Source organism: Vicia villosa, linkage group LG6 (assembly GCF_029867415.1).
Source record: "Vicia villosa cultivar HV-30 ecotype Madison, WI linkage group LG6, Vvil1.0, whole genome shotgun sequence".
Taxonomy (NCBI): Eukaryota; Viridiplantae; Streptophyta; class Magnoliopsida; order Fabales; family Fabaceae; genus Vicia; species Vicia villosa.
This window is the reverse complement of record NC_081185.1, coordinates 107,875,827-107,901,695: the sequence shown is the minus strand read 5'-3', so window position 1 is coordinate 107,901,695 and position 25,869 is coordinate 107,875,827. Positions and strand designations below refer to the sequence as shown.

General features: G+C 31.6%; 3 protein-coding genes across 3 annotated transcripts; 1 reads left to right on the top strand and 2 right to left on the bottom strand.

Annotated features, from left to right (window-relative positions):
• Window positions 1–2,790: 2,790 nt before the first annotated feature.
• Window positions 2,791–5,296, top strand: LOC131612059 (AT-hook motif nuclear-localized protein 7-like). The gene is made up of 6 exons (XM_058883875.1): window positions 2,791–2,964; window positions 3,580–3,988; window positions 4,085–4,140; window positions 4,219–4,350; window positions 4,459–4,620; window positions 4,742–5,296. The coding sequence occupies exons 2-6, from the start codon at window positions 3,628–3,630 to the stop codon at window positions 5,039–5,041; spliced, it is 1,011 nt and encodes a 336-aa protein (XP_058739858.1). The 5' UTR covers window positions 2,791–2,964; window positions 3,580–3,627; the 3' UTR covers window positions 5,042–5,296.
• A 9,527-nt stretch (window positions 5,297–14,823) lies between these two features.
• LOC131612058 (protein cornichon homolog 4-like) lies at window positions 14,824–15,771 on the bottom strand. Its single transcript, XM_058883874.1, has 4 exons — window positions 15,700–15,771; window positions 15,390–15,571; window positions 14,953–15,075; window positions 14,824–14,857 (listed from the first exon to the last, which is right to left on the bottom strand). The coding sequence occupies exons 1-4, from the start codon at window positions 15,769–15,771 to the stop codon at window positions 14,824–14,826; spliced, it is 411 nt and encodes a 136-aa protein (XP_058739857.1).
• A 6,549-nt stretch (window positions 15,772–22,320) lies between these two features.
• Window positions 22,321–25,869, bottom strand: LOC131614311 (uncharacterized). Its single transcript, XM_058885914.1, has 7 exons — window positions 25,733–25,869; window positions 25,585–25,641; window positions 25,324–25,449; window positions 23,073–23,142; window positions 22,851–22,946; window positions 22,507–22,620; window positions 22,321–22,380 (listed from the first exon to the last, which is right to left on the bottom strand). Exons 1-7 carry the CDS (start codon window positions 25,867–25,869, stop codon window positions 22,321–22,323), a joined length of 660 nt encoding a protein of 219 aa, XP_058741897.1.

Sequence of the window (25,869 nt, the reverse complement as noted above, 5' to 3'; positions counted from 1 at the left end):
AACACGAGGATTGAATTTGCATAAAAGTATCATTATTAATTTGTGTCTGAGTTTGAAATTGTGTCTGGGTCCATTATACTAATGATGTTGGGTTTTGACTTGGATAGAGCATGTGGCCTACAATAACATGACATGAGTAAATGTAAAGTAACTTAGAAGTTCTAGGGTAGGACAAGTGTAACTTCTTATGATTGGATAAAAAAACCTATTGGAGAGCATGGGTGTCCTACATGTGGCAGAAGGACAATGGCTTGAGTTTTGGTTCTTAAATATGAGTAAAAGTAAAACGAGTCAAGATCCACTCTAGTTTTTTCTTCTTCATTTTATGCAGTATCAAAGTTTTGAAAATATAAATGTAATAATGTGATATTTAGTTGGTCAATATCTAATGTTGATGTAAGTATGTTATTTTCCTTTTTATTAAACAACACTTTTTTCTTATTGTTATTGGTCCAAGAGCCTTTCAACTTTACTTCTTTTATATTGTTTATGACCGTTGTAGGATTATCGAGAAGACTCATGGAAAAACTCCAAGAATGTTATCTCACTACAGTTAAAAGGGTATTGAGATACATAAAGGATATGATTGATCATAGTGTGCTCATGCCAAGACAAAAAAAAGATCAAAACAGATGCAGAGATATATGACTACATTTATTCAAATTTTAATGGAGATCAAGACGAGAAAAGAGTACTACAGGCTACATATTAATGATATGAGCCGCTTCAATCTCTTGAAGCACAAGGAAGCAAAGCATTGTGGCTTTGTCATCATGTGAAGCTGAGTACTTTGTTGTATCATTTGTAGCATGTCAAGAAGTATGGATAGAAACGCTGCTAGAAGAGCTCAAGATCATGGAACATAAGAAAATAAAGCTATTTGTCGATAACAAGTCATTTATCGACCTAACCAATCATCCTATGTGTCATGGTCGAAGTGAACACATAGAGAGAATATATCATTTCCTCAAGGATCAAGTAAATAAAAGAAAGCTTGAACTTGAGCATAGAAAGTCAAAATTGGAGTTAGCTGGTATACTCACCAAACCCTTGAAGAAATTTAGGTTTGATGAGCTAAAGAGAAGCATTGGGATGTCTTGAAATCATGAATTAGGAGGTGTGTTAGATGATGTAATGCATGGTTTCATGAAGTAGTTTGTGTTCGACAAGGTTGTGCAACCTAGGTGAATACAACAAATTGTTATGTCAAGTATAACTTTGTATGTTTTCGCTTGAGCCTTGGTTGCCTATAAATAGGGGTGGCAAACGGGCATGCCCGCCCCGTTTAGGCTCGCCTCGCAAAAGCCTGCGAAAAAATGGGACGAGATGGGCAGACATATTTGAGAGTACGGGCCTAAAACCTTGCCCCGCCCCGTAAAAAAGTGAGGATGGGGCGGGTAAAGTCTGCGGACATTGAATCTTTTAGGCCTTAAAATAATAAAATTGTATGAAAAAGCTCATGCCCGCAAAAACCAAAAAAAAAAAAAAACGGGGCGAGGGCATATTAAAGGGAGCGCGCCTAAAACCTTGCTCCGTCCCACAAAAAACTGCGATAAAACGGGCTTTTCCCGCAGGTCAAGCCCGTTTTGCCACCCCTACCTATTTATAGGTTCGATGTTATAATTCAATAATGTGGTTAAGAGTTTTCAGTTGTCCAATTTCATAGCAACTTTACTTTAATAAAATTTCTTTCCTCTCAATATAGTTTTGTATCTCCTTTTCTCTTTCTTCTTCTTTCTCATATTTCTTAAAAACTTTAATTGTTCAAACATTATAAACAAATACTAATATTAATAATAACTAAAACATTAAAAAAAAATCACATTTTGAAATTCACTGTAGACCCCAAACATTTTGGATCAACCTGCCCTTAATTTTAGTTTTGTTTCTTTCACTATTAAAACAAGTGACCTAATTCTAATTATTTCTTCACACAAAATAATTTTTCTTCATACAAATTGAATCCAACATTTTTGGGTAAGATAGCTTTTACTTTCCTCTCAAAATAAATATGATTTTCAATATCTTTCACGTGTAAGCTAACGCAAGTCTTTCCCAACAGAGGCATACCTGCTACAGTGACCAATCCCCATTGTCACGTGCCATTGTATCTATTCAAATTTCAAGTAATAAATACACATCATCTTCTAAGGTTTTTTTTTTCATTAGATAGATCATGCAACTTTTCTCTAACAAAATCATACACCAATTGATAATAATTTTAAAAATTAAATTAAAAAATATAATAATTAATAAATTCTTTATAAATAATAAAAATGGTTGGCCATTTAATACTGACCAGACTTACATGTAAAAACAAATAAATTTGTTGAAAATAGAAAAGATAAAGTCACCATTCTAATTTTCCATCTAAGTAACATTTAACTTTTTTCTTTTAACAAAACAAATTTACAATATTAGCCACTGACCTAAAAAAATTAATTGCCCTTCACGGATCTGAAATTGCTCTTAACTAAATTCTATTTATGGGGCTTAGCAATTTTATTCAAAATTAAAATCTTAAATATTTACCTACTTTATTACCCTTTATTATTTTTTTTCTTCTTTATTATTATTATTTAATTATTGTATTTGTAGTTGTGGTATTTATTTTATTTTCTGCTTTACAGCTTTTTTTCCTATTAAATTTTTTTCACTTTTCAATTCAACCAGCTTTGGAAAAAACAACCACCCAACAAGATTTTTTTTCCAACTTCTAAAATTTGTAAGTTGTTCTGAATTTCTGGGCTTCTTGTTTCCTACCTTTTCCACTTTTTTTTTTAATATTTTTTTATTTTAATAATTTTCACTTTTTGATATGAGTGAACTAGTTAAGTTAAGTTAAGTTAAGTTCTTGATGAAGCTGAAAGAAAATCTTAACACTTAGCTTAAGTGATTTGAATAATCATAGTGACATGTCATGATGGTCTTTGTGTTCTGAAGAATATTCAGTGTTTGATACTGGTAAGTAAAAAACAATTTATTTATTTTTTTCTTCTAATTTTGAGTTTCAGCTTTTTGCTTTTATAAAAGTTTTGGAAAATGCTGAACATGAAGCAGATTTATGCAAAAGGGTGTAGTATATTTTTTTTTCTTTCTATTTTAGTAAAAGCCTTTGAATTTTTATAATGACTTTTGCACTGTTTTAATCAAAACTGTTATGAATGTTTAGTTGAAAGTTTCTATTTTAAATGATGTTTTTAGATTTTTCTTAACCAAGTGGGTTTGTAAATCATAAATTTGCAAATTATTGTACTAAAATTTTTTTTAATGTTTTTTTTTTGTCTTTTGTTGGGAGATTAATTTCTGATTTTACTGCTTGAAAGTTAGAACATTTGCAAAGAAACAACAACATTTGTTGTTGTTTGTGTTTTTTTGTTTGTTGTAATTTTATGATGTTCAAAATAGATCTATGATAATTCAGCAAAACAAAAACTCAAAGTTTGTGGGTTCTTACTTTTTTTTCTTCATTATCTGTGAGAATCCCTTAATGGATTTTTCACTTATGCTTCTCTACTTTGCATGTTGAAGAAGGTTCAATACATTTATGGATTTGTTAATTTTTTTGGCATCATGCAGATTTTGGTTTGATTGTTTAGACATAAGAAGGAAAAGTTTGATATTTGCATGGAAGGGAGAGAAGGTAGCAGCACTGGAGTTACGGTGATAGGAGCGGAAGCTCCGTCGGCGTATCATATGGCACCGAGGAGTGAAGCTCCGAGCCAGCACGGTGCTGTTTCTGAATCAGGAGGTGGAGGAGTTATTGGTGTCTCGCCGGTGAGCTTGGGAATGGATGGAGGGACAATTAAGAAGAAAAGAGGTAGGCCAAGGAAATACGGGCCAGACGGATCGGTTTCTGGTGTGGCGTTATCGCCTTTGCCGATCTCGTCTTCAGGTCCTTTTTCGAATGAGTTTTCGTCGGGGAAGCAAGGGAGACCGAAGGGGATGGAGTTCAAGCAGGCGAAGAAAGTCGGAGTTGATCCTTTTGGTAATTTTGTTTTAATGCCTTTGATGACATTACTGCTTAATTTAAGTATCAACACAGTTCTGCTAATGGCTGTTGTTGTTGTTGTTACTTCTGCAGGTGACTCGGTTGGGACCAACTTTATGCCGCATATCATTACCGTAAACGCTGGCGAAGTAAGCTCGAGAGATAACATTTTTAAAGAGCCAGACAGTTAAGTAATGTTATTTACTTTACTCTTTTGTTGTTTTCAGGACATTACAATGAAGGTTATATCGTTTTCCCAGCAAGGACCGCGAGCTATATGCATCTTATCCGCCAGCGGTGTGATTTCAAACGTTACACTTCGCCAGCCTGATTCGTCTGGCGGTACTTTGACCTATGAGGTGCTGCTCATTGTTTTATTTTTATGATTACATCTTTATCATTGGTACGAAGTTTGTGTTGATTGATACAAAATCTCATGTTTTGTGTTTTATGTATTTTTTGGCTAGGGCCGTTTTGAGATACTTTCGCTGTCTGGATCGTTCATGCCTACCGAGAGTCAAGGAACGAGAAGCCGGTCCGGTGGAATGAGTGTTTCTTTGTCAAGCCCCGACGGTCGTGTTGTAGGCGGTGGAGTTGCCGGTCTTCTAGTAGCCGCCAGTCCTGTGCAGGTAAACATTTATCATCACCATATCCTTATGGTTGGTTGCTATGAAAACAAAAACAGTTTGATTTCATTTTATCTTCTGATAATCACTTATGTTATAAGCACTTAATTAAACTGTTTATCAGGTGGTGGTTGGAAGTTTTCTGCCAAGTAATCAGCAAGACCAGAAACCAAAGAAGCCAAAATCTGATTACCCAACAGCCACCTTAACCGCGCCTATAGCAGTGTCTTCCACGCTGCCACCACCAACCAATGGCGAAAGAGAAGATGTCATGAGTGGACACATACTACAAAATTCCGGAACACTTAACTCAAACCTTACGTCTCCCTCGGCCTTTCGTCGAGAAAACTGGGTTAACATGCACTCCATGCCGGACTCAATGAAGTCTGCAACCGATATTAACATATCTTTGCCCGATAATTAAGTCGACAATCAAATCAAACCGGTGTTGTTGACTACATTCATAACTGAGGTGTTTATTTAATGTTTTCAATGTTGTTCTGTATTATGTAGATTGTTTCAAACAAGTTATCTATTATTGTCTAATTATTATTACCTAGGTTGTATGTTGCAGCTATGTTCCTTTGTTTAATAGAGTTTATGATGTTTAGGCTAATTTGGATGTGATATTTGCTGCAATATGAATTTGTTGAAGCTTAATTTGATGTTATGAGTCCCAACCTAGCTATATATATGATTTTAGTATTACTCATTTCTGGGTACATTTATTTGTTATTTTAATCTAACTCTACATGCTTTAATGTGTGTATTACTGTATTAAAAATACTAGTAAGAGACCCGTTGTGTAAATAATTAAAAAAATGTAATAATTTAGAATCTTCAAATAATAATCATGAAATAAAAACAATAATAACAAAATATTTGTTAATGTGATAACACATGAATGAATCTTAATGTTATAACACTTAGATAATATCAAATACAAATGTAAAATTTTAGATATAAATGCAAAATATGAAGACTATTTATTATATGTATATATTTTAGGGATTAAACATGAGGGAAGACACTGTAAATGAAAAGTATTCAGGTTCACCACACTGCACAAACCAAGTTGTGCCTGTGGGAGATTTGTCATGAGGAACATATCCAACTTAGTGATCTGCAATTGCTTTCCTTAGCTGTTGGATCTCTCTGAGTCAAATAGGTCCTTGTTTGCAGCTTCAACCTACAATTATAAATGAGAAGAAAGCCCCAGCTGAGCATAGAGTGAATTTTGCAATTCAGCCATTTGATCTTGCATTTCTAGCATCATATCGTCTCTTCTCTTCAATTGTTGCCGCAGTTTCTGCATCACTTCCCGCTTCCTGAAAATATCTGAACCAGATTCTGATTATGTGGGCACTTTAGTTCCATAGAACCTCCAGTTCCTGTCCATCGTCACATACATAAATCTAAGTCAAATGCAACACATATTTAGAAAAAATTAACCATTCCAAGCACTCAGTGCCCTGCCCAAAAAAATGGCATCAATGGTAAATTCAGGATTCGATTTGGAATCGTCGTTAATTTGATTAAGTGCTTTTTCAAACTGCAATAAAATCAAATCAATGGTAAATTCACAACAGCTAAGGTACAAACTAACATTTGGAATCGTCATTAATTTGATTAAGTGCTTTTTAGTGCTTTCTCAACAATAATTCTTTGACTATAGTAATGAATATTATAGTGTTAATACAATATATAGCTTCATTAGTACCGTTTATTAGATCCAGAATTGCAAACAAAAGCGGAAAAAACACAAACAGACAACCATGACACACCAAAAACATGTAGGGGAAATATGAATTAATGCGAAATTTTTTGTAGAACATACCGTATATATGAAACTATTGTTCTCAATAGTTCAAATGTAACTAAAATGTGACAGGGAGTTACTTAGTTCAAATGATATTCACTTATACTAAATGAATAAAACAAACCATATGAAAAGGTTAGGCTTTTCCACTTCCAAAACTTAGAATAAGATAAAACAAACCATATGAACTCTTAAGTTTTGAAATGAAAACACAATAGAAGTTGAAAAAAATTTATGGTTCTTAAACTAAAACATCAAAGTAGCAGATGAACAAAGTTTATGTTTTTCAACTTTATCTTTCTTCAACATTGTTAAACAAACGATTTTATTTCATAGATTCAATTAAAGTCTGCTAAAAAAGTTAGGGTAACAGAGAGAGACATAGAGACAATACCTTGAGAATGGCTGAGGTTTTGCTGCGAGATAGAAAGCTAAAGTTGATAAAACATAACAGGTTTATCAAGAGAGAAAACCATATGTTAGAAGAAGAAAGGTGAAGTTAATCTAAAAGGAACCAGATCAAGTTAAAGCTAAGAGACCATCATCCATATTTTCTACCCGTGAGCTTGTACTGAGAGAGGAACTAAGACAAAACCTTCCATTCAACAGTGAACTCTTTATCTCTTCGATCTCTAATCCATGGTATATCTCTTCAATTGTGCACCTACTTCATTTCCATAAGATTTTCGAAAACCCTAAATATTTTCAAAACAAATTGCAATAAAATGTGAGAGAGGGGAAATAATAAATTAAACTTAGTGAAACATGAATCTAGTAAAACCAACAAACAAAAACATGCTGAAGAATGAAGAAACCCTTTGATTAAAGAGGACCTGCAGAGCGTAGAGAGAGAGGGTTTTTCAAAAACCAGACCTTCTTTAAAGTTAACTATTTATGGACAAACACATAATTACTTCCATTATAAGTAATTAATTGTACAATATTTTTTCACCCATTTTCTTAACAAAAGTGTCCAATAGCTCATATGGCCTATCCATCGTCTCGGTGTATTTAAAAACATTAACCCTTTTCAAAAACATGATTCTTGTAGGGGAATTGATCAAGAAACTTATTAAACTTCTATATTTTCTATATGTCCAACCATCTGACATAATTGAATATCCATATTTAGCCTGTTGCATTTCATGACTTCGTCATCATTATTTGGCCTGTCAATCAGAAGAGAAGGTTCGAACATAGTGTTCAACCATAGTTGAAGTAGCCAATATGGGTCAGCCAACAGAAAATTAGTGTCGGACTTGTAATCTTTCAAGGAGTCGATGACACCCCCTAGAGTTTCATAAAGGGATCCCAATATTAGTTGAATCAGACATATGTTTAACCTTCGTGTAACTAATTTTCTAAAGTGAGGAATCTTTTTGTTATTTCAGCGACTTGCAGCATAATATGCAATGCTACAACCATATTGCCAAGAAAGCGACGTGTTCTTTGTCGGATACTTCGTCAATGTCCTTGTTATGATGGCAACCATATAATGACCAAAATTGGCTCGGTCTATGTTGAAGTTATTGGTGTCTTTGATCCTCTCATTAGGGTCGACATTTTCCCCAGTTGGTTGAAGACTGGTAATAGCCGCGACGTCGAAGAGTGTAGGAGTCATCATTCCGCAGGGAAGCTGGAAAGTGTTGGTGGTGTTTTCCCAAAAGTAAAGAGAGGCGACCAATATGTTTTAACAATACGCTAGACCCACTTTCAACAGCTAGATCAAGTCAAAAATACCCATATCTTTCCAGGTTTGGGCCTTTTTTCTTTTCCATTTTCGTCAACCAAGAAAGGTAATTCTCAGGGTCTTCGTAAAGGGGACTAGAGCGAAACACTCGATAAGTGTTGCTCATATAACTTAAGCTGAATGGGTTTCTAGTTTATAAAATTTAGTTGTCTTTAGACTCTGTTGTCTCTAATTTGTTTGTCTCATCGACGGGTTTAGCCTTAGAGGCTTTGGTTTGGATCGCCAATTTCGCACTAAGTTCATCAGCAGTAGCCGTTGGCTTTATCAAGCAAACCAATGACTTAGTGCGATGATAAGCGGGAAAGAATTACCTGATCTTTTAGCATTTTCCTTAGGGTCAGGAAAAGGACCCATCAGCGCACGAGTCTCTCCAAAAATGAGAAAAAGGATAATTACCTGGGATTGGTAAATACGAGCTTTTTCTTCTAGAAATGGAGATTCAGGTACATACTCCTAATTTTGCAGAGAGAAAAGAACCCAAGATCTTGTTAGCAGGAGCTAATGTGACCTTTGAGCTCCTAGCATCCTTGGTGTTCTTTGATTTGTAGGCAACTATTATTGAAATAGCAAGAGGTAATGAAGAAGAGAACTAGTTTTTTGAGGAAAATGTAGATAAATATGAGTACAAGAGAGAGTTGGAAGAAGAAAAAGAGAGAAATGAGAAGAAATGTGTTTTATAGTGAAATAAAGAAACCTTCCAGTGTTCAAAAATTAACATTTGGGCTAGAGTGTGGGACACGCGTAATATGCTGATAGGATGATCGAACAGTTGATTTTTCTGTGGCCCATGTTCTCATTGGAAATAGAAGATCATGATTTCTATTCTGAATCTTGCACGTCTCGATGTGACGTTTAGGGAAATTAGCTATACTAGATGTGACGTCAGTACAGTGTTGCCACGTCGAAAATACTTAAAAAATGTCCCTTTCTTCCTTTGGTCGAAAAAGACATTTTTTGGGGGCAATTTGTTAGTTGGATTTTTCGACATATCTCAAGTGTTCAATAAGTTAAGAGAAGTTTAAAACGATTGAAGAAGTTCAGCCAAACTTGTTGAGGTTATTTTGAAGAAATGTTAGTTAGGTAGTTTGCCAAAGTGGTCTAAGGGAACGTGTCGAAGATTCCACATACGCATCAAGCTTGGGGACTTAGTGATTTTTTCTAATTGATTTGAAGGATCTTTCGACTGGGTGAGTTGAAATACGCAACAAGGCATAGTAATTGTTTTTGGCCTTATTTGAACTCAAAGGACGCGTGAAAGTAAATTAAGGGCGAAAATCATGCAAGCGAAGACGTGTCAGCATTTGGAGAAAGAGACGTTTGTGACAGTTATGTAGTTTTCATTATAAATAGGAAATTATAGCATTAAGTTTTGTGTGTTGCAATTACTACATAAACTCATTATACTCAAAGTATATGAGCGAAAGTGAGAAAATAATTTAACTGAGTGCAATGAATGTGTTTAAACACCACAATTTATTTATGCAAAGTCTTTTACACTAAGTTATTTTCCAGTACTTTTTAATTTCTTTCGAAGCCTTTACTCTATTGCATTTACATTTTATTTGCATCATTTTTACTTTGTCTTAAATATTCCGACCACGTCGAAGTCTACGTCTTTTATACATAAAATCGTACAAAACACACCAGAAACTTTGTACATATATGTCCTAGGATCACCTAGTAGATCCTACAAGTAACCTTTTTGGGAGGACTAGAGTTTGTTTGCCAAATTTCACGCCGAATAATAGTACTTGCCCTATCTTCTTTGTCACACTCATCATTGATGCTTGTTTTCAACGTGTCCTTTTTCCTTATGAATATTAGATTCAATGGATCTTTAGTCTTCTTGGAAGCATGTGAAGAGGTCTCAACTAGCCTCTTTCCGATTTGAATTCTCCAAATTTTTTTAATGTCATCATTAATATTTTCATCCATTTGCAATAGCTTCTATTGTACTCATTTTTTAATTATTTATTTTTCATCCAAATCAGCATGTAACATTGCTTTAACATCCGATGATATTTTAAAGCAAAGATCCACATAAATCTTTATTAATTGATATCTTTTTGCTCTACTTATTCCTCCATTACTAGTGAGACCGCAAAAATGACATCTTCCTTTTTTTATTATTTAGATCCTTCTAATGATTAAAGTGTCATACTATGTTAATGTTACCAGCAGTTGGTTTAAAGGTTTGACCATAAAAGGCAAGCGATGCACAATTTAGGGTTAGGGTAGAAGAAATTACTACCATTGTCTACAAATAAAAGAAAATAGTACAGAGGACAATGAGTTATTAAACTTAAAGAGAAGAAAAACACTGTAAAAAGAATGAGTTATTAAATTTAATAAAGAAGATTCTCTTATTTTCTACAAATTATTATTACTAAAAAAGTAAAGGAGAAACAAAACTATAGAAAAGAAAAAAATTCAAAGAATAAAAGAGGAAGATGAAAAAAGAAAAAAAAAAGAAAAGAAGAAGAACAGATGAATAAGAAAAAGAACAAAGGAAAAAAACATAAACAAATACCTCTTTGCAGGCGTCGACGCTGAATTTGGAGAATAGCATGCAACAACACTTGAAAGGGAGTAATCAGACAATGTAAGAAGAGAATGAGGTAGAAGTGATGAGAACTGAGAAGAACAAGATGAGGATGAGTGATGTAGTGAACGGGTAAGAAGAGTGACAAGACATTGAGAAACTTCCTAAGGTTAGGGAAAAGATGCATGAAATGACATAAATAGTCCTCCAACGTTATTTTTTTAAAGGGTAAATATGATATTTTGGTTCCAAAGTAGATAGTGGATTGTAACCCACTTTGGCCTGGGAAGCGCTCTGCTCCCGCAATTCGCTACATGATCAATCGCAACCACGATCTTAAAATGAGATGTGATGTGCTATAACATAGCGACCAACCTCCACACTGCTTTCTTAGGATATCGCCGCTATTCCTTAGGATTGGTAACTCTACTTCGAATATGTTAAGAAACATGATTGAAACAAGAGAAGAAAGAAAGAAATAATAGATGATCCAATTGTTTAGCATTGCAAAATAAAATAACAAATGATTCAATTGTTTAATATTACTTCAATAATAAGATATGCATTATAATAGATACACGATCACTTTATAGTAATCATGAACAAATAACAAATATTAACTAATTTATAACTAAACTTATTAATTAAGGGGACGTTTGTTTCTTGGATTACGAATTTATTCTCAAGAATATAGGTTGAAATATTTTTCATTCTAATATTTATTTCAAATTTTAAGAAATCATGCCCAGAAACTTTTTTATTACCGGGAGCTTATTTTACACATAGTTTCATCACTTTTGATTCCCATGTTATATGGTGAGAATCTTTTATTCTCATGGAAATAAGAACGAACCACCTATAACTTCCCACTTTTAAATACTTTAATTTTTTTATTTTCAAATTTAAATTAAATATATTTTATAAATATTTTTAAGAAATTAATTTACTCACTAAACATATAAACATATAGACGAAAATAAAATTCTGAGAAATAATATTATCAAGAATATAAATTCTGAGAAATAATATTATCAAGAATATAATTTCAATCTTAAAACAAACACAAGTATCTATAACCAAATATAACAAGCGTAGTATTTCAACTTCGATGTTAATGTTTCCCAACGGCATGCTTTAATGTTATTCAATGTTGTATATAATTTTTGTTCATTGTTTGGTATATATATGCTAGTGATTGAAAAGGACATATAATTTATCGTATGTTCTTAATTATGAGATACTTGATTCAGGGTATGAAAATGAGCTATCAGTAGTATTGCTTGTCTCATCCTCACTAGTTCATACTAGTAGTATTGAAGAAAGAAAAAAGTTGCATGTGTTAAATTCTAAGATCCAAGAAACCTCTTGAAATCATTTTGATTTAGATGGAAACCAACCAATATGACATGATAGGGACATGCCATGTGGAGTTTTTTTGACACACCTTTCAGTCTTTCAGATGCATTTTGCTAACATGAATTCATAGTGTACTTTCGGTTTGGGGTATTATCAGTCGTATTGTTTGAATTACTTTTGAATTAAAAATTCACTCTATACAAAGATAAAATTATTGTGGCTTGGATCTTCTTCTTCCATATTTTTTCATTCACTAATTCCTCTTTATCTCTCTTCTTTAATTTATGTTTTTTTTTTTCAAATTTTTTTCATCTTTACATACATTTTGTGTGAAGGAGAAAGAAGGAGGGAAGGAGAAGATCCAAAGTGAATTATATTGTGAATTTTTTTTAATAACTACTTTTTTTAAAAAAAATTTAAAAATAACCAACTTTTCAAAATATTTACGCAAATGGCCACTTTTTTGCTAAATATCCACATTGTCGCCAGGGGGGTGGCGACAACACTATCTCCTTAACGTAGTCGCCACCCCCTGGCGACAACACCTCCTTTATTTTTTTTTTCAAATTTTTTTATATAATTTTTTTACCTTCATGCGTGGGCCCGGGTCGTCTCCTTGGGTGGCGACAACACTAAATTGAGAATGCTTTTTTGCCTATAAATAGCAGCTCATTCCTCCATCAAGATTCATTATTTTTTCCATAAATTTTCCTATTTTCCCTGCACATTATTGTTCATGTCTCGCATAAGGCCGGAGTCATGGCTCCGAACATCATTCAGCCGTCCCGTGCCGGCACCCTAATATAAAAGATGTTATGGCATATTATTTTTTCTCCGGTCAAACCCCTATGTCGGTTATGTTTTGGAACATCCGTACCTTTAACAACCTGAAGCGGACTCTGATGTCACAGTTAGAAGGGGAGTATAGTCCCGGTGAAGAAATCAAAAGGATCCAGAGGCTTAGAACAAGGGTGTCGCTTATGACCGGAGAGACGATACGTTGGTGGGTTGATGTGAAAACCGACCTTGATACTGAACAAATAATGGATGGAACATATGACATTGTTTTAACCGTTGTAATTTCTTAGGTTTTAATTGTTTGTTGTGTTGTTGTTTTAGTCATTGTGTTGTTTTTTCAATTGTTGTTTTTAGTTAATATTTTATTTCTAGCTATTGTTTTATGTTATTTGCCATGTGTGTTGTAACTCATCTGACTAATGGAAAAAAAGTCTATTTCATTGGTAAAATAAATTACAAATAGCATTGAACCTAAAAATTATGTTGTGGAACTAGATCCACGATTGGGACACTTGTTCTTATTATGTCCTACCTCACGACATATACTACACTTCCTTATTATGTAACAAACTCATATCTTCTTTCTCTTTTGAAAAGGTTAATATGTTAATTATTCTAAAAAATAAGCGAAAAATTTAATTGAATGGTAATAAAAAGTCTATTATTAATCTATTAACAAAATGAAAATAAAAAAATAAATAGGCGGGCAAGCCGCTGCCCGCCAACACGCTACCTTGGCGGGGCGAGTTTGTTTTAGTGCCCATTTTCTCTTGGCGGGCTTGCCCGCTCCGTTTTGTTTTTTGACAGACTAAAAACGGGGCGTAGTGGGCGAGCTATTTTGAGAGGTCCTGTGTAAGAATCTGGAGTTAGCTTCAGTAAAGTTGTGAAATTCGTTTAAAAGGGTCTTATTTAAATGTAAATTAATAGTGGAATGTGTTTATGGAGGCCCTTTTTTATTTAAATGTAAATTAATAGTGGAATGTGTTTATGGAGGCCCTTTTTGCTATATATATATATATATATATATATATATATATATATATATATATATATATATATATATATATATATATATATATATATATATATATATATATATATATATATATATATATATATTGAGAATGAGTAAGTTATACGAGGATGCAAAGTAATTTCTAACAAATACCTTCTTAACTTTCATAGAATTTTAATAAAACTATATAAGATGTAATGATCAATCCATATTTTCTATGGAGTCCTTATTGTATCTCTGTTTGATTCTTAGGGCCATTGACTTTTCTACTAAAATTTATGATACTAGCTAGCTACTCTTTTTCTTATTGTAGCATCTGGTTTTTGAAACTTATGGAACCAAGAGGCAATTCTTAGTTTATAAACACAGCAGTGTCTACAAACTGTTTGCAAACTTCATGTTTTGAGTTTAGTGTATAAGTTAATCTAAGCACAATGTTTACAAATTTCCTTTACCATATAACATAAGTTAATCAAAGAGTGTTTCTAGATTTCTTTCAACTAAGCAAAAATCACATTCAAAATATGCATATGACAGAAAAAAATAAGAGTAAGAATATAATACTAAATGATTATCATCTAAGTTTTCTTTTTCATGCCTAAAGCACTCTAACTAACAAACAAAGAATCTAAAAATTCACCTATAGAAAGTATTACATTTACACCTTCTAATGCTCCACTTTCTCTCATTCTTGCCTATGCATCAACATTGATTGTCAAATTCCCCCATCTCACCACATATGACTCGCACTCACACCGCTGTAATAGTCCATGGAATTCAGTTTATAAGATGGATTCGCCCGCAAAAATATTGAGTCTCCTAGCCTATAGCAGATATAGTTATGTGAAGAATAACACAAAGCAACATGAGCTTCGACCACAAAGATAATGGAAACTTACATTAGGCTTAGAAGGTAAATAGACAGGTTAATGCACTTCGTCGGTGAGGGACCATACCAAGCTAAAAATATATACAGATAAGAAAAAAATCACCAACTTTTTCTTTAAGATAATGCAGGATAGTTGAAAATAAGAAGTTAGTTTTAATCGCAATACCTCAATATAGAGAGGATAAATATGAGAATAAGATGCACAACTTTGAAGAGACGTTTCTTTTTCTCAAAATTCAGCTTGTTGTAGATTTCAGTAACGTCGGCATAGTGGTGTGTTTTGATGTACCTGATATTAGTTTCCACATCAAACTCTAACATATGTTCAGTTTCAACATTCAACATGAACTATATAAAAAGCTATGCAGGATCATGAAATATGATTTGTAGCTATTGCAAAGCCTATTTTCAATGTAACATTAGTTTTTGAGAGAATATTATGACGTGGTTAGATTCATGTAGCCGATCCTATTTAGTACGATAAAACTTAATTGTTGTTATTTAAACATAAGCAAAATGTTAGAGAACTATAGAGAATAATAAAAAATTGTTTGATGCGCTAGAGTTATAAGAATTAGTATCTAGGGTTAAGAGAAAACTTACAAGGAGACATTGTAATAGAGACAAGGGAGAGATATAAAGAATATAAACCAATGTCCTGCGAAAAGATTGAGGAAGCAGAAGAGTGCTTGTATGAAAAACTCTGGCAAGATAACCTGGTTTATCCTAGATGTTGAATCATACGGATTTATATAATCAAACTCCAAGTCCACCAACAATATAAGCTGCAATTAACAATTTCAACATATGCTATAATGACAAAATCAATTCAAATCAATGAGTTTTGATCTATGATCGATGAATACATAGAATTATAAATACAAAGAAAAGAAAAGAATGGAATGGAATGTACCTGGTAACCGAGGAGACAAAAAAGGGTCAAAATTAGAACAAAGGATAGTATCCAATAAAACACTTCCGCCATAACTTGTACCACTGCATGCCTCTCTCTCGATCAGTTTCTCCTTCAACTTTGCTTTTCTTAAACTAACTTCCTTCTTTTTAGGAAATCTAGTTTTTCTTTTTTAACCTCCTTTCTTTCTTTCTATTTATTTATCTTTCCTTTTAACATTTTTTTTATATGACAACTTAATATACATATGATATTATTTGTGACATCCTAATTGTTTAGTGTTTTATTATGATTTTATTGTATTATTGCGTGTGGGAAATCCTAATTGTTTAGTGTTTTATTATGATTTTATCGTATTATTGTGCGTGGGAAATTTGGGTCAGATCATTATAAAAATGAATGGCTAAATCAACAAATAAGTAGGATAGATGCATGAACATGTGTGAGTGCACTTGCCCATTACCTATTTCTTAAGTAGCATTTATGTATATTGAACGGTATCTATGAGTCATCATGTACACCTTTGTATTAGGGATCTTAGAATGCACCTAGAACATGTTTGGAAAAGGTATCATGCATCAAAAATGAATTACATAACATTAAAAATCAGTTGCAAGGCTTAAAAATTATTTTTTGTTCAAAACATTAGTACATGTGTCAGCACATGCATTGCATAGGTCGACACATGTGCTGCAAAAATAAAGCATGTAGTTTCTGTTTCTATGTGTTGACTCATGTGTCAACACATGTTGTCTATGTGTCGACACATGTATTTTTCAAGTCGACACATGTGCTGTTGTTTTAAAGCATGTAGGTATATGTGTCGACACATACATTTTTCAGGTCGACACATGTGGTTCAGTTTTAAAGTCTGTAGTTTTTGTTTGAATGTGTCGACACATGATCTGACACAGGTCGACACATGCATTTAAATAGGTAGACACATGCTGTTGTTTTTTTGAAAAATTTGCATTCCTTTTCAAATTTTTAGGTTTCCCTTTTGCCTCCAACTTGCACTACTATAAATACTTCATACATTCATAATTTTCAACTTAATGAAACTATAAACACATACTAAGATTGCTCATCATCTTCAACCTTGCATACATGCATACACACAAACAAAGTATACATAATCATTCATTGTTTAGGTTCCATCTAGACTTGGTTGATAACATTCAATTTAGGTTGGTTATAACCTAAGGTTGGGTTGAGAATCATAGGGGGTTTCATCGAACAAACTATGGGAGTTTTTACTCCAAGATCAAGGTGTTGATTTGGGGGTTTTCGACAAGAGTTACGCAATTGGACTCGATCAAGTGAAGATCTTTGAAGAACGAGTGGTTCTTACAAAGGAGTAGCGTGAGACGGTGAATCAATTGGTAATTTTGGGTGACGATGACTCGCAATTTGGATTCGACCGAGTGAAAGCTTTGAAGAATGGTGGTTTCTTGCAAATAAGTAGTGTGAGACGGTGAATCAATTGGTGTTTGTTGGGGGACTAAAACAAACTCAGATCAAGGAAAGAGAAGTTCAAGGATCAACATCAAACATTGAGTTTATAGGGTTGGATGGCTTCACATCTCCTGCAAATAATTTTTGGTATAGTAAGATTGATATCTCAATTCCAAATTGGAATTAGGGGCAGACGTAGTCGAATCGAGGATGGTCAGAAAACTACCTAAACAACTCGTTGTGTCCTCTCCCTCTCTCTATATCTTTATCTCTTGCATTTAAATTTCCATTATCAAATTGTTAAATGCAATTGATTCGTAACGATTTCCCATTAATTGTTTTACAGCATTGTTGGTTTGTTGATTGCCTTACAATCAACTAGATTGTAAGAGGATTTTGATATCAACAAAATTAAAGGAAAATTTGAAAAATCGATCGAACACCAAGTGTTCATAATTTGACACTTCAATTTATATGTGTTAAATTTCATTAGGAATTGGTTGCTTAGTGATCACATTAAAATTATTAATTGAGAATTTGATTTGTTAATTGATTATATCATTGTTATCATATACTAAGGGTTGTGCACATATTCGAGGTTCCAATAACTGATTTTGTTTAGATGACTTTCGATCTAAACATGATACTTCTGCTCGCCATAGTTTAAATGTTTTTAAAACCTTTAAAATCTGATTTTTGAAATTGGGGATCTATTCACCCCACTCTAGATAGGTCCCTGTCGGCTAACAACATGTAGGGTGTGGGCTGAGGTATTCCAAGCATACGGTGGCGTAACAAAAATCGGTGACGTGTAAAGAATCAATTTTTTTATTTTGTTCTTTAGTAAAATAAAATTCAGAGCTCAAAAAAGCATTTATTTAACATCAAACCACAAGTCCAGATCTAGCACATTCGAGTTGGACAAGTGGCTTACCATTTGTGTTGTTAAATTTTTGCTAGCGTTCACTCCATTTGCAAAAATATTTACTCTCCTATGTAGGGGTGTTCCCGATGTGGTTTGGGTCAGTTTTGACGTAAAAAAAGTTTTGACGTAAAAAAAACTCATTTGATTTAAGGATAACTTTACTTACGATTCAGTTTGATTTTGGATGATTGATTAAAAAAAATCCAATCTGATCCGATCCAATTTCATGTAGTTTAATTTGGATTGATTTTTGGATATCAAAATTACAAATTATATTTTATATTAAGATTATAAAATTTTATTAAATAATAGATTTTATATAATAGATAGCATAAAGTATATTAAAAATTAGGCAAAATACCATTTTTGGTCCCTTAAGTATACATCGGAGTCCATTATGGTCCCTTATCTTTAAAAAGTTTTAAAGTGGTCATTTAATTGTTCAAAAAGGTCCACGTTAGTCCTTTTCATACATTTTTTTTCAAACGGTGTCAACTTTTGCTTGGGTGACATCTGACGTGGCACATTTTTGTACGTGTGGCATCTGTTTATCATCATTGGTAATCCAAATTTCCAATTTTTTTGATTTAGTCTAGATTCAAACCCATACCATCTTACTTGCAAACAATAGCAACTTACCACTACATCACTTCATAATTGATGTTTATTATTTCAAATCAATTTAACTAATCATATAACATGAACTTCATCAAAACTCTGCTACAGTTTCTTTTGCTATTGTAGCAATGCATCGATAAATTTCTGCAACAACGCCAAATAACCAAATTTAATGGTCATCCATTGTCAATTAACAATTTCCTAACCAATCATTCAAATTTCCATCAAACAAAAAACTATCAATTGTATCTTCTCATTTATCATGAATGAATGACCTAATTGACAGATTATTCACAATTCCAATAATGATTTTAGGGTTTCGGTAAGTTCATCAACCGAATTTCACAAACAAGTGATTCATCACATTAAAACCAATAAAACACAGATACAAATTCATCGGAAAGATCCGGATATATGAAAGTTATTTGCAGATCTTCTAAAAACATTTCACAGATCTGCAACTGATTTTTTAAAGACATTTCATAAGTTTCTGGCCGATTCAATGAATTGGGGTTTTAGGGTTTTGTGGGGCTGGTGATGGCGCGTTGTTATTTTGACTACTTGCAGAAATTGTTTGAAACAATTTTGGTCTGCGACACAAGCAAAATCAACGAAGAAGAAGAAGAAAGGAATTATGTGGAAGAAGAAGAAGAAAGGAATTTATGTAGAAGAAGAAGAAAGGAGTTTATGTGGTAGAAGAAAGGAATTTACGTGGAAGAAGAATAAAGGAATTTATGTGGTAGAAGAAAGGACTAATGTGGACCTTTTTGAACAATTAAAGGACTACTTTGAAACTTTTTAAATATAAGGGACTAGAATGGACTCCGAGGTAAACTTAAGGGACCAAAAATGATATTTTGCCTAAAAATTAATATTATAAAATAAAAATGATAGTTTATGGTTGAAATCAATAAAAAATAAAAATAAATAGATTAAACTAAACTAATAAATTGTATTAAAAAATAGGTACTATCAAATAATAAATTAACACAACATATCATATTAGTAAAAAATAAACAAGTATAAAATATATAAACGTGATTCGGTTTGGTTTGCATCGGTTTTAAAAAATGAATCAAAAATCCGATCCAAATTGAGTGTTTTTTTTGCAAAATAACATCCAAACACATCCATAATATTCGGTTTTTGTGGTTTTTAATTTTTTGGATCGATTTGTGATTTTTTATTTGAATTTTAACACCCATACCCCTAGGTGAGACATAAGGGTATTTTTTTCAATTCACGACTATACACATTGCCGATTTGTTCTAGTAATTCCTACTTGAATTTTCAAAGAGGATTTCAAAAGTAACGTCAAACATAGCTATAAAAAAAGTGCATAACCAAAGGTGATTTTTGACTTGAACCTTCGCATAGTGAGTAAGATTCAAATTTAACTAGAGTGATTGTAGTCTTGTTCTATCTTTAGCATCAAACTCGCAGACAACTTTTTCATAAGGTGTATTTTTAATAAGCATGTGATTTAAAGGCTTTGCACATATATCCCACCTCTACATTCACATAAGTGAATTTATCAAGATTATTCTTGTAGCTAGGTATTCGAATCCACATGGAGTACAAATCTTATTAAGAGTTCATATTAACTTATCCTTTTATGGCTTTAGGAATCATTCTTCTTTGATTTATAATACCATTTTCATCTCATATCACTTCATAACTGGTTATTATCTATTGAAAATAATTATAGGGTTCTCTTGTCTTCTGGTTCGAGTTATTATCATGAATACTCACTGTTTTAAAGGCTATAATACCATTCTTTTATACGTGTTTAGGACATTCTATATAAATAAACCTTTTGCCAAAAGGTTCAAATAAATTTATATCAGTATAAACATGCTTCACTCTAATAGATCCTTTAGAGTGAAACCCTCAAACACTGATGTTCTTGCTATATATGTTTCCTCTCTTACCATTTTAGTCACAGTTATCCATTTTTTCAATAGATGTTGTATTATCATATTGGATCAAAGTAACTATCATCATTTCCCCCTAAAAGGATCTCAACTAGAAAACATCTCAACCAACTTGCTTCGTCACTAGAAATTACAATTGTTAACATTTCTAACTCAATAGTGGGTTGAATATAAATTGTTTGTTTATTAGATTTCAAGAGACTTATCCTTTAACTATGCTAAATATATAATCGCTAGTTTCTTTAGAATCATATGAAAATGGGTTCAAATAAATATCATTATATTCTTCAATGAGAACAGAAAATTTGAGGCTTATAGAATTTTTTAGATAGTATCTAATAAATTATTATTATTTCACAGAGTGGTCGAGGACGAGATACTCGCCAACATAACTACCACCAACAACATTCTTTTATTCTTCAAGAAGAACATGCTGACAAGATTCGTCATCCTAGAGGTTGTGCTCATATACAATGGGACATAAATCAAAGAGAAAAATCTTTGTGACCTTCTAAAGGATCTACACTTTGCCCAACATTTCATTTCGTTAAAGCATCCCAAAACTAATGGTCAAGAAGTTAGCTCATGTTATGCGGGTGCATAAGATCACCTTTATTTTTTGACTGACGAAACTCTTTTCTGCCTTTCTTATGGATTTAAGGTCGTGATATTGATCGAGATATCAGAGTTAAGCTAGAAAACCATATATATTCTCTCGAGGGATCAAAACAAGGAGAGGTGTCAAGAAAAGCTAGACTTCCTTGAATAGATCTATCAAATTAAGAGTATTATGGTCCTCTTCTATCATTTGAATATTTTTTACTGCTAAGAATACTATCCAAGCCAAATTTCCCTTTTTCATATAATTTGTTTTAGTTGAACCACTTTAGTTTCAAGAGATGTGCATTTCTTACATGTTGATGAACTAGCATGAATATCTACTTTTGTTTTACTTCTGTATAAACTATTTTGCAAAACATTTGTTATACTTTCTAAAGATGAAATGTTTTTCTTTTGTTTAGTGCACATTCTAGAGAGATTTATACATTCATCATGTAATTCATTAAAAGCATTTTTGCAGTTTTGGTCGATTAGAACAACATGAAGAAACTAAAAAGAGACATCAAAATATCTCCTTGAAGGCTTAGTCAAAAGCAATTCAACAAGAAGATAGTTCGAAAGAAGATGATAACATAACTCTTATAATAAATAAATTTGGCCAAATCTCAAAGAAAGACAAGACGGTAAGATTTGGTCTAGAGAAGAGATTTGTGAAGAAGAAGAAGAAGAAGAAGAAGAAGAAGGAAACATCAACATCAAATCAAAACTTCACGTGTTTTGAATGTGGAAAACAAGGGCACATCAAGGCCAATTGTTCATCTCTTCAAAGAAAATTGACAAAACTTGATAAGATTTGATGTTGATGTTTTGTTGTGTTCATCCTGATTGGATTCATTAGGTTAGTTGTTTAACATGAACACTTTTGAAATGTTATGTTTATGATGTTTGAAGCAAATTATTTAATATAAGATTTTACATATGGGCTTGTTTGTTTAATTTGATTTATTTCAAATACATGATAAAAGAAATTCACCCCAACAACTTAATCAAATGAGTGGCACAATCATCATGATAATTAAAAGAAGATCCTTATCTTGATTTTGGGGAAGCAAATAATGTGAAACATTTTCATGTAGCCATTGAGTCTAGAGATGCCCATCCTCTATTTTTCAGCTCTAGTCGCAACGCCTGTCACATTATCATAACTCTCGATTATTCAATCAAAATCAGACAATTTATATTCTAAAATATATCTTAAAATTGATTCGAAAGAAATCAAAATATGTACTTTTTCTATAGTAAAAAAAATTGTACCTTAATTCTTCTTCTATTGACATCAAAATCAAAATTTCCAACCCTTGATGCTGATCGATACTCAACAATTGAGTCCTTGTCTTGTGGAAACCAGAACTCAACATCATCCACTAACTGTTCCAACATTACAATACAAAAATTATTTATATATGATTAATATTGTGTTTGCAAATTCTTCCTCAACTAATAGAAGTTGATATTATTAGTTTGAATGTCATCATCAAGATTTAAATCTGATACTAACGGTTGTATTGTGTGTGAGTTTTTAGTGGTTATAACTGTTTGATCTAGGGGAGTAAAAAAAACTACTATCGTTGTGGTGAAGAGTAAAATCACAATCATACCCCCAAGATTGGGCTTTTGTACTCCACTCTAAGATAATCTTCTGTTCTATCTACTATCCTTGGTGTAAAATTTTCTGGTGGTATTGTTGTTTCTATCTGAAAAATTATGAAATGTAAATAGTTTTTGTTAAACTTCAAATATTTGAAATTTCATAGGGAACAATATTTTACAAACCAATTATAAAATATAAAATATAAAACATAAGAGTAGATAAAAATTACTGCATCTATCAGTTCCTCTATTGCTTCTTCTCTGCTTACATGATCTTTCCTACCTTCGGGATTATAGTTCCTGTAGATTAATATAAAATTCATCATTTTTTAGTTTTATAAAAATAAAATTTACAATTTAAAAATGTTATATACTAATACAAAACACATTTTATCGTGTAAAATCTGTGCGAATCTCATCTTTACATACATTTTATTAAATAAAATGTTAAATAAAAAGTAAGTGTTAAATGAATGTTGAAAAGAAAATAGTAATATTTTAAATATGTTTGTCATATTTTATATAGATTAAAAGAATATTATCTCATAATAAATATTAAAGATTAAATAATTAAAAGAATTACATATTTTAAATTATTATTATCTCATATATTTTTATCGTCATATATATATATATATATATATATATATATATATATATATATATATATATATATATATATATATATATATATATATATATATATATATATATATATATATATATATATATATATAAATGTAAAGTGAAAGTAATAATTTGAGCATATCTATTATATTGATTAGAGTCTTTAATTAGAACTAATAAAAAGTGAATATATCATTTTGTAAAGGGAAATGCTTAAAAGCACGACATACATTTCGTGAGTTTCTCACGAATGAACAGACTAATAGAAAAACAAATGGATTAACCGTCAATTTTATTTCCTCGAGTCTCTCAAATGTTTAAGAAAACATAGAATGAAAAAAGGTTTGCCCTCCAATTCCATCCACTTAAAGACTTGTCCACCATTCAGATCAACATCATATAACACCGCCATAACTCTATAAAATTGCTCATAACACAAGGCTGGTTATCTACCACTTTTGTTTTATTTCTACAGATTTAAAATATTTTCATCCCTTGATAAAATTCAATTCTTGATCTTTATCTGTATTCAATGCACTAAAAACAATCTAAAAGGAAAAGTTGTTGGTCGAGTTTCTCTCTATTCCCTGGTGAAAAACAAATTTAGTATAGAAGCAAAGAGAGAATTGTTGGGTGCTCTGGGATTCAAGTTTAGGGGGCAATTGATATGATTGCAAACGGTGCATATATTACTTTATTTTAGCAAAAAATAAAAATCAACAAACTATTAATTGTAAGAATTGAATATGAATGGTAAAAGCATATTCGTGTAATTCGTGGGTATTCGGTTTCGCGACATATAGCAGTGCTGTTTTGTAAATGAAATATATATTTGAAGATAACATATTTTTCAAAAATATTTGAAAAATAACAAAATATCATTTTATAAAAAAAATTAAATTTAAAAAATAATGAATAAATAAAAAGAATTACATGATTTTTTAATTATTATTACTATTATTATTAACTATTAATAAATTTTTATTATTATAAATGTAAAGTAAAAAAATAATAATTTGAGTATGTCTAATTTGAGTACTACCTCTATTTTTTATTATAAGTCGTTTTAGACTTTTCACACAGATTAAAAAAAATAATAATTGTTGTATGAAAATGAGAAATTATGAAGGTTTTTACAAAATTATCCTTCATTAATGACATGTAAAAGATAAATTTATATAATTGAAAGGAGAGAGAATAATAATTATTTAAGGATATAATAGGAAAAATAGCATTAATTATTCATTGGAATTGTAAAACGACTTATATTTAAATACAAATGTTTTTTCCAAAACGACTTATAATAAAAAACGGAGGGAGTATTAATTAGAGTATTTAGTTAAAAAATATAATTAAAACTAATGAAAAATTTGAGGAATTGTCTATAATATATTAATTAGAATCTTTAATAAAGAAATATTTGAGGAATTGTCTTTTTTTTTTTTTTCATGTTTTAATGTTAGAAGACAATAAGGTCCAATTATATATAATGATATAATGATTCATGGACCAATTATTTGGGATAGGACTACCATCGAATTTAGTTGCAGGGAAATGTCAACCTTATTAAATTAAATTTTGTACTGAAAACTGAATAAAGAAAATTTGAATTCTCAGTGTAAAACAAAAACAAAAATTAAGGAATACTACAAAAGTTTTATAAATTTTTTATAGGGATACAAAAAATCACGAGGGAACATTTATAACCCTTCTTGAACTTTGCACTCCTTTAATTTCACGTGGTTAATTTAATTCAGATTCAAAGCATCAGCGATTCAATCCCACATTAATTACTCTAATTAAACTGAAAATTAAATTTTCAATAACAAAATTTAGCAAATTTAGGAAAATTACCAAGGAGGAGCATAATGATCAAGATTAGTAACATCTTCAGAGGTTGATATGCAGTTCTTTGTTAATGGACAAAGTGCCAGTGATGGTGGATTATTTTGTACTCCAAGATATTCTGGTTTTTTACCACTGCACCAAATAATTAATTTTTTGACATAAATTAATTATATATTTAAAATTAAAAAATATATAAAGAAACTCAAATATAAGAAGAAAAATAAGATTTAAAAAACCATGTCATATTATATGATATTTATAACGTACCTTAAGTTGAAGAGTGCAGTAATGGTTGCTAACTCTCCACTCCTTAGTATGAGCTCTCTTAAGATAGAAGAAGAAAAATTAATAAATATTTGCATGAAATGAAATAATATTATTCATGAAGATGTGAGAAATAGATATTCATGAGAACCTTCGTTTGATTTGGTGAGTTCTGGCATCTTTGTGTTTATGTTGAGAGAGTTGAAACCGTGGAAAACATGAAATAGTAATGTTGTGGTTGATGGTGTGAGTGATGTTGAGGTTGCAAAAGGTGCTAGAGAGTGCCAT

What these genes read in the sequence shown, in the direction of transcription:
- LOC131612058 (XM_058883874.1), bottom strand. Translation starts at nt 15,771, where the DNA reads ATGGCGGAAGTGTTTTATTGGATACTATCCTTTGTTCTAATTTTGACC. An exon ending in TTTGTCTCCTCGGTTACCAG is followed by an intron (nt 15,572 to 15,699) that starts GTACATTCCATT and finishes TGTTAATTGCAG; the next exon opens with CTTATATTGTTGGTGGACTT. An exon ending in CTCTATTACAATGTCTCCTT is followed by an intron (nt 15,076 to 15,389) that starts GTAAGTTTTCTC and finishes AACTAATATCAG; the next exon opens with GTACATCAAAACACACCACT.
- LOC131614311 (XM_058885914.1), bottom strand. Translation starts at nt 25,869, where the DNA reads ATGGCACTCTCTAGCACCTTTTGCAACCTCAACATCACTCACACCATC. An exon ending in ACTCACCAAATCAAACGAAG is followed by an intron (nt 25,642 to 25,732) that starts GTTCTCATGAAT and finishes TTCTATCTTAAG; the next exon opens with AGAGCTCATACTAAGGAGTG. An exon ending in ACAAAAGCCCAATCTTGGGG is followed by an intron (nt 22,621 to 22,850) that starts GTATGATTGTGA and finishes ATGTTGGAACAG; the next exon opens with TTAGTGGATGATGTTGAGTT.
- LOC131612059 (XM_058883875.1), top strand. Translation starts at nt 3,628, where the DNA reads ATGGAAGGGAGAGAAGGTAGCAGCACTGGAGTTACGGTGATAGGAGCG. An exon ending in TTACCGTAAACGCTGGCGAA is followed by an intron (nt 4,141 to 4,218) that starts GTAAGCTCGAGA and finishes TGTTGTTTTCAG; the next exon opens with GACATTACAATGAAGGTTAT. An exon ending in TAGCCGCCAGTCCTGTGCAG is followed by an intron (nt 4,621 to 4,741) that starts GTAAACATTTAT and finishes ACTGTTTATCAG; the next exon opens with GTGGTGGTTGGAAGTTTTCT.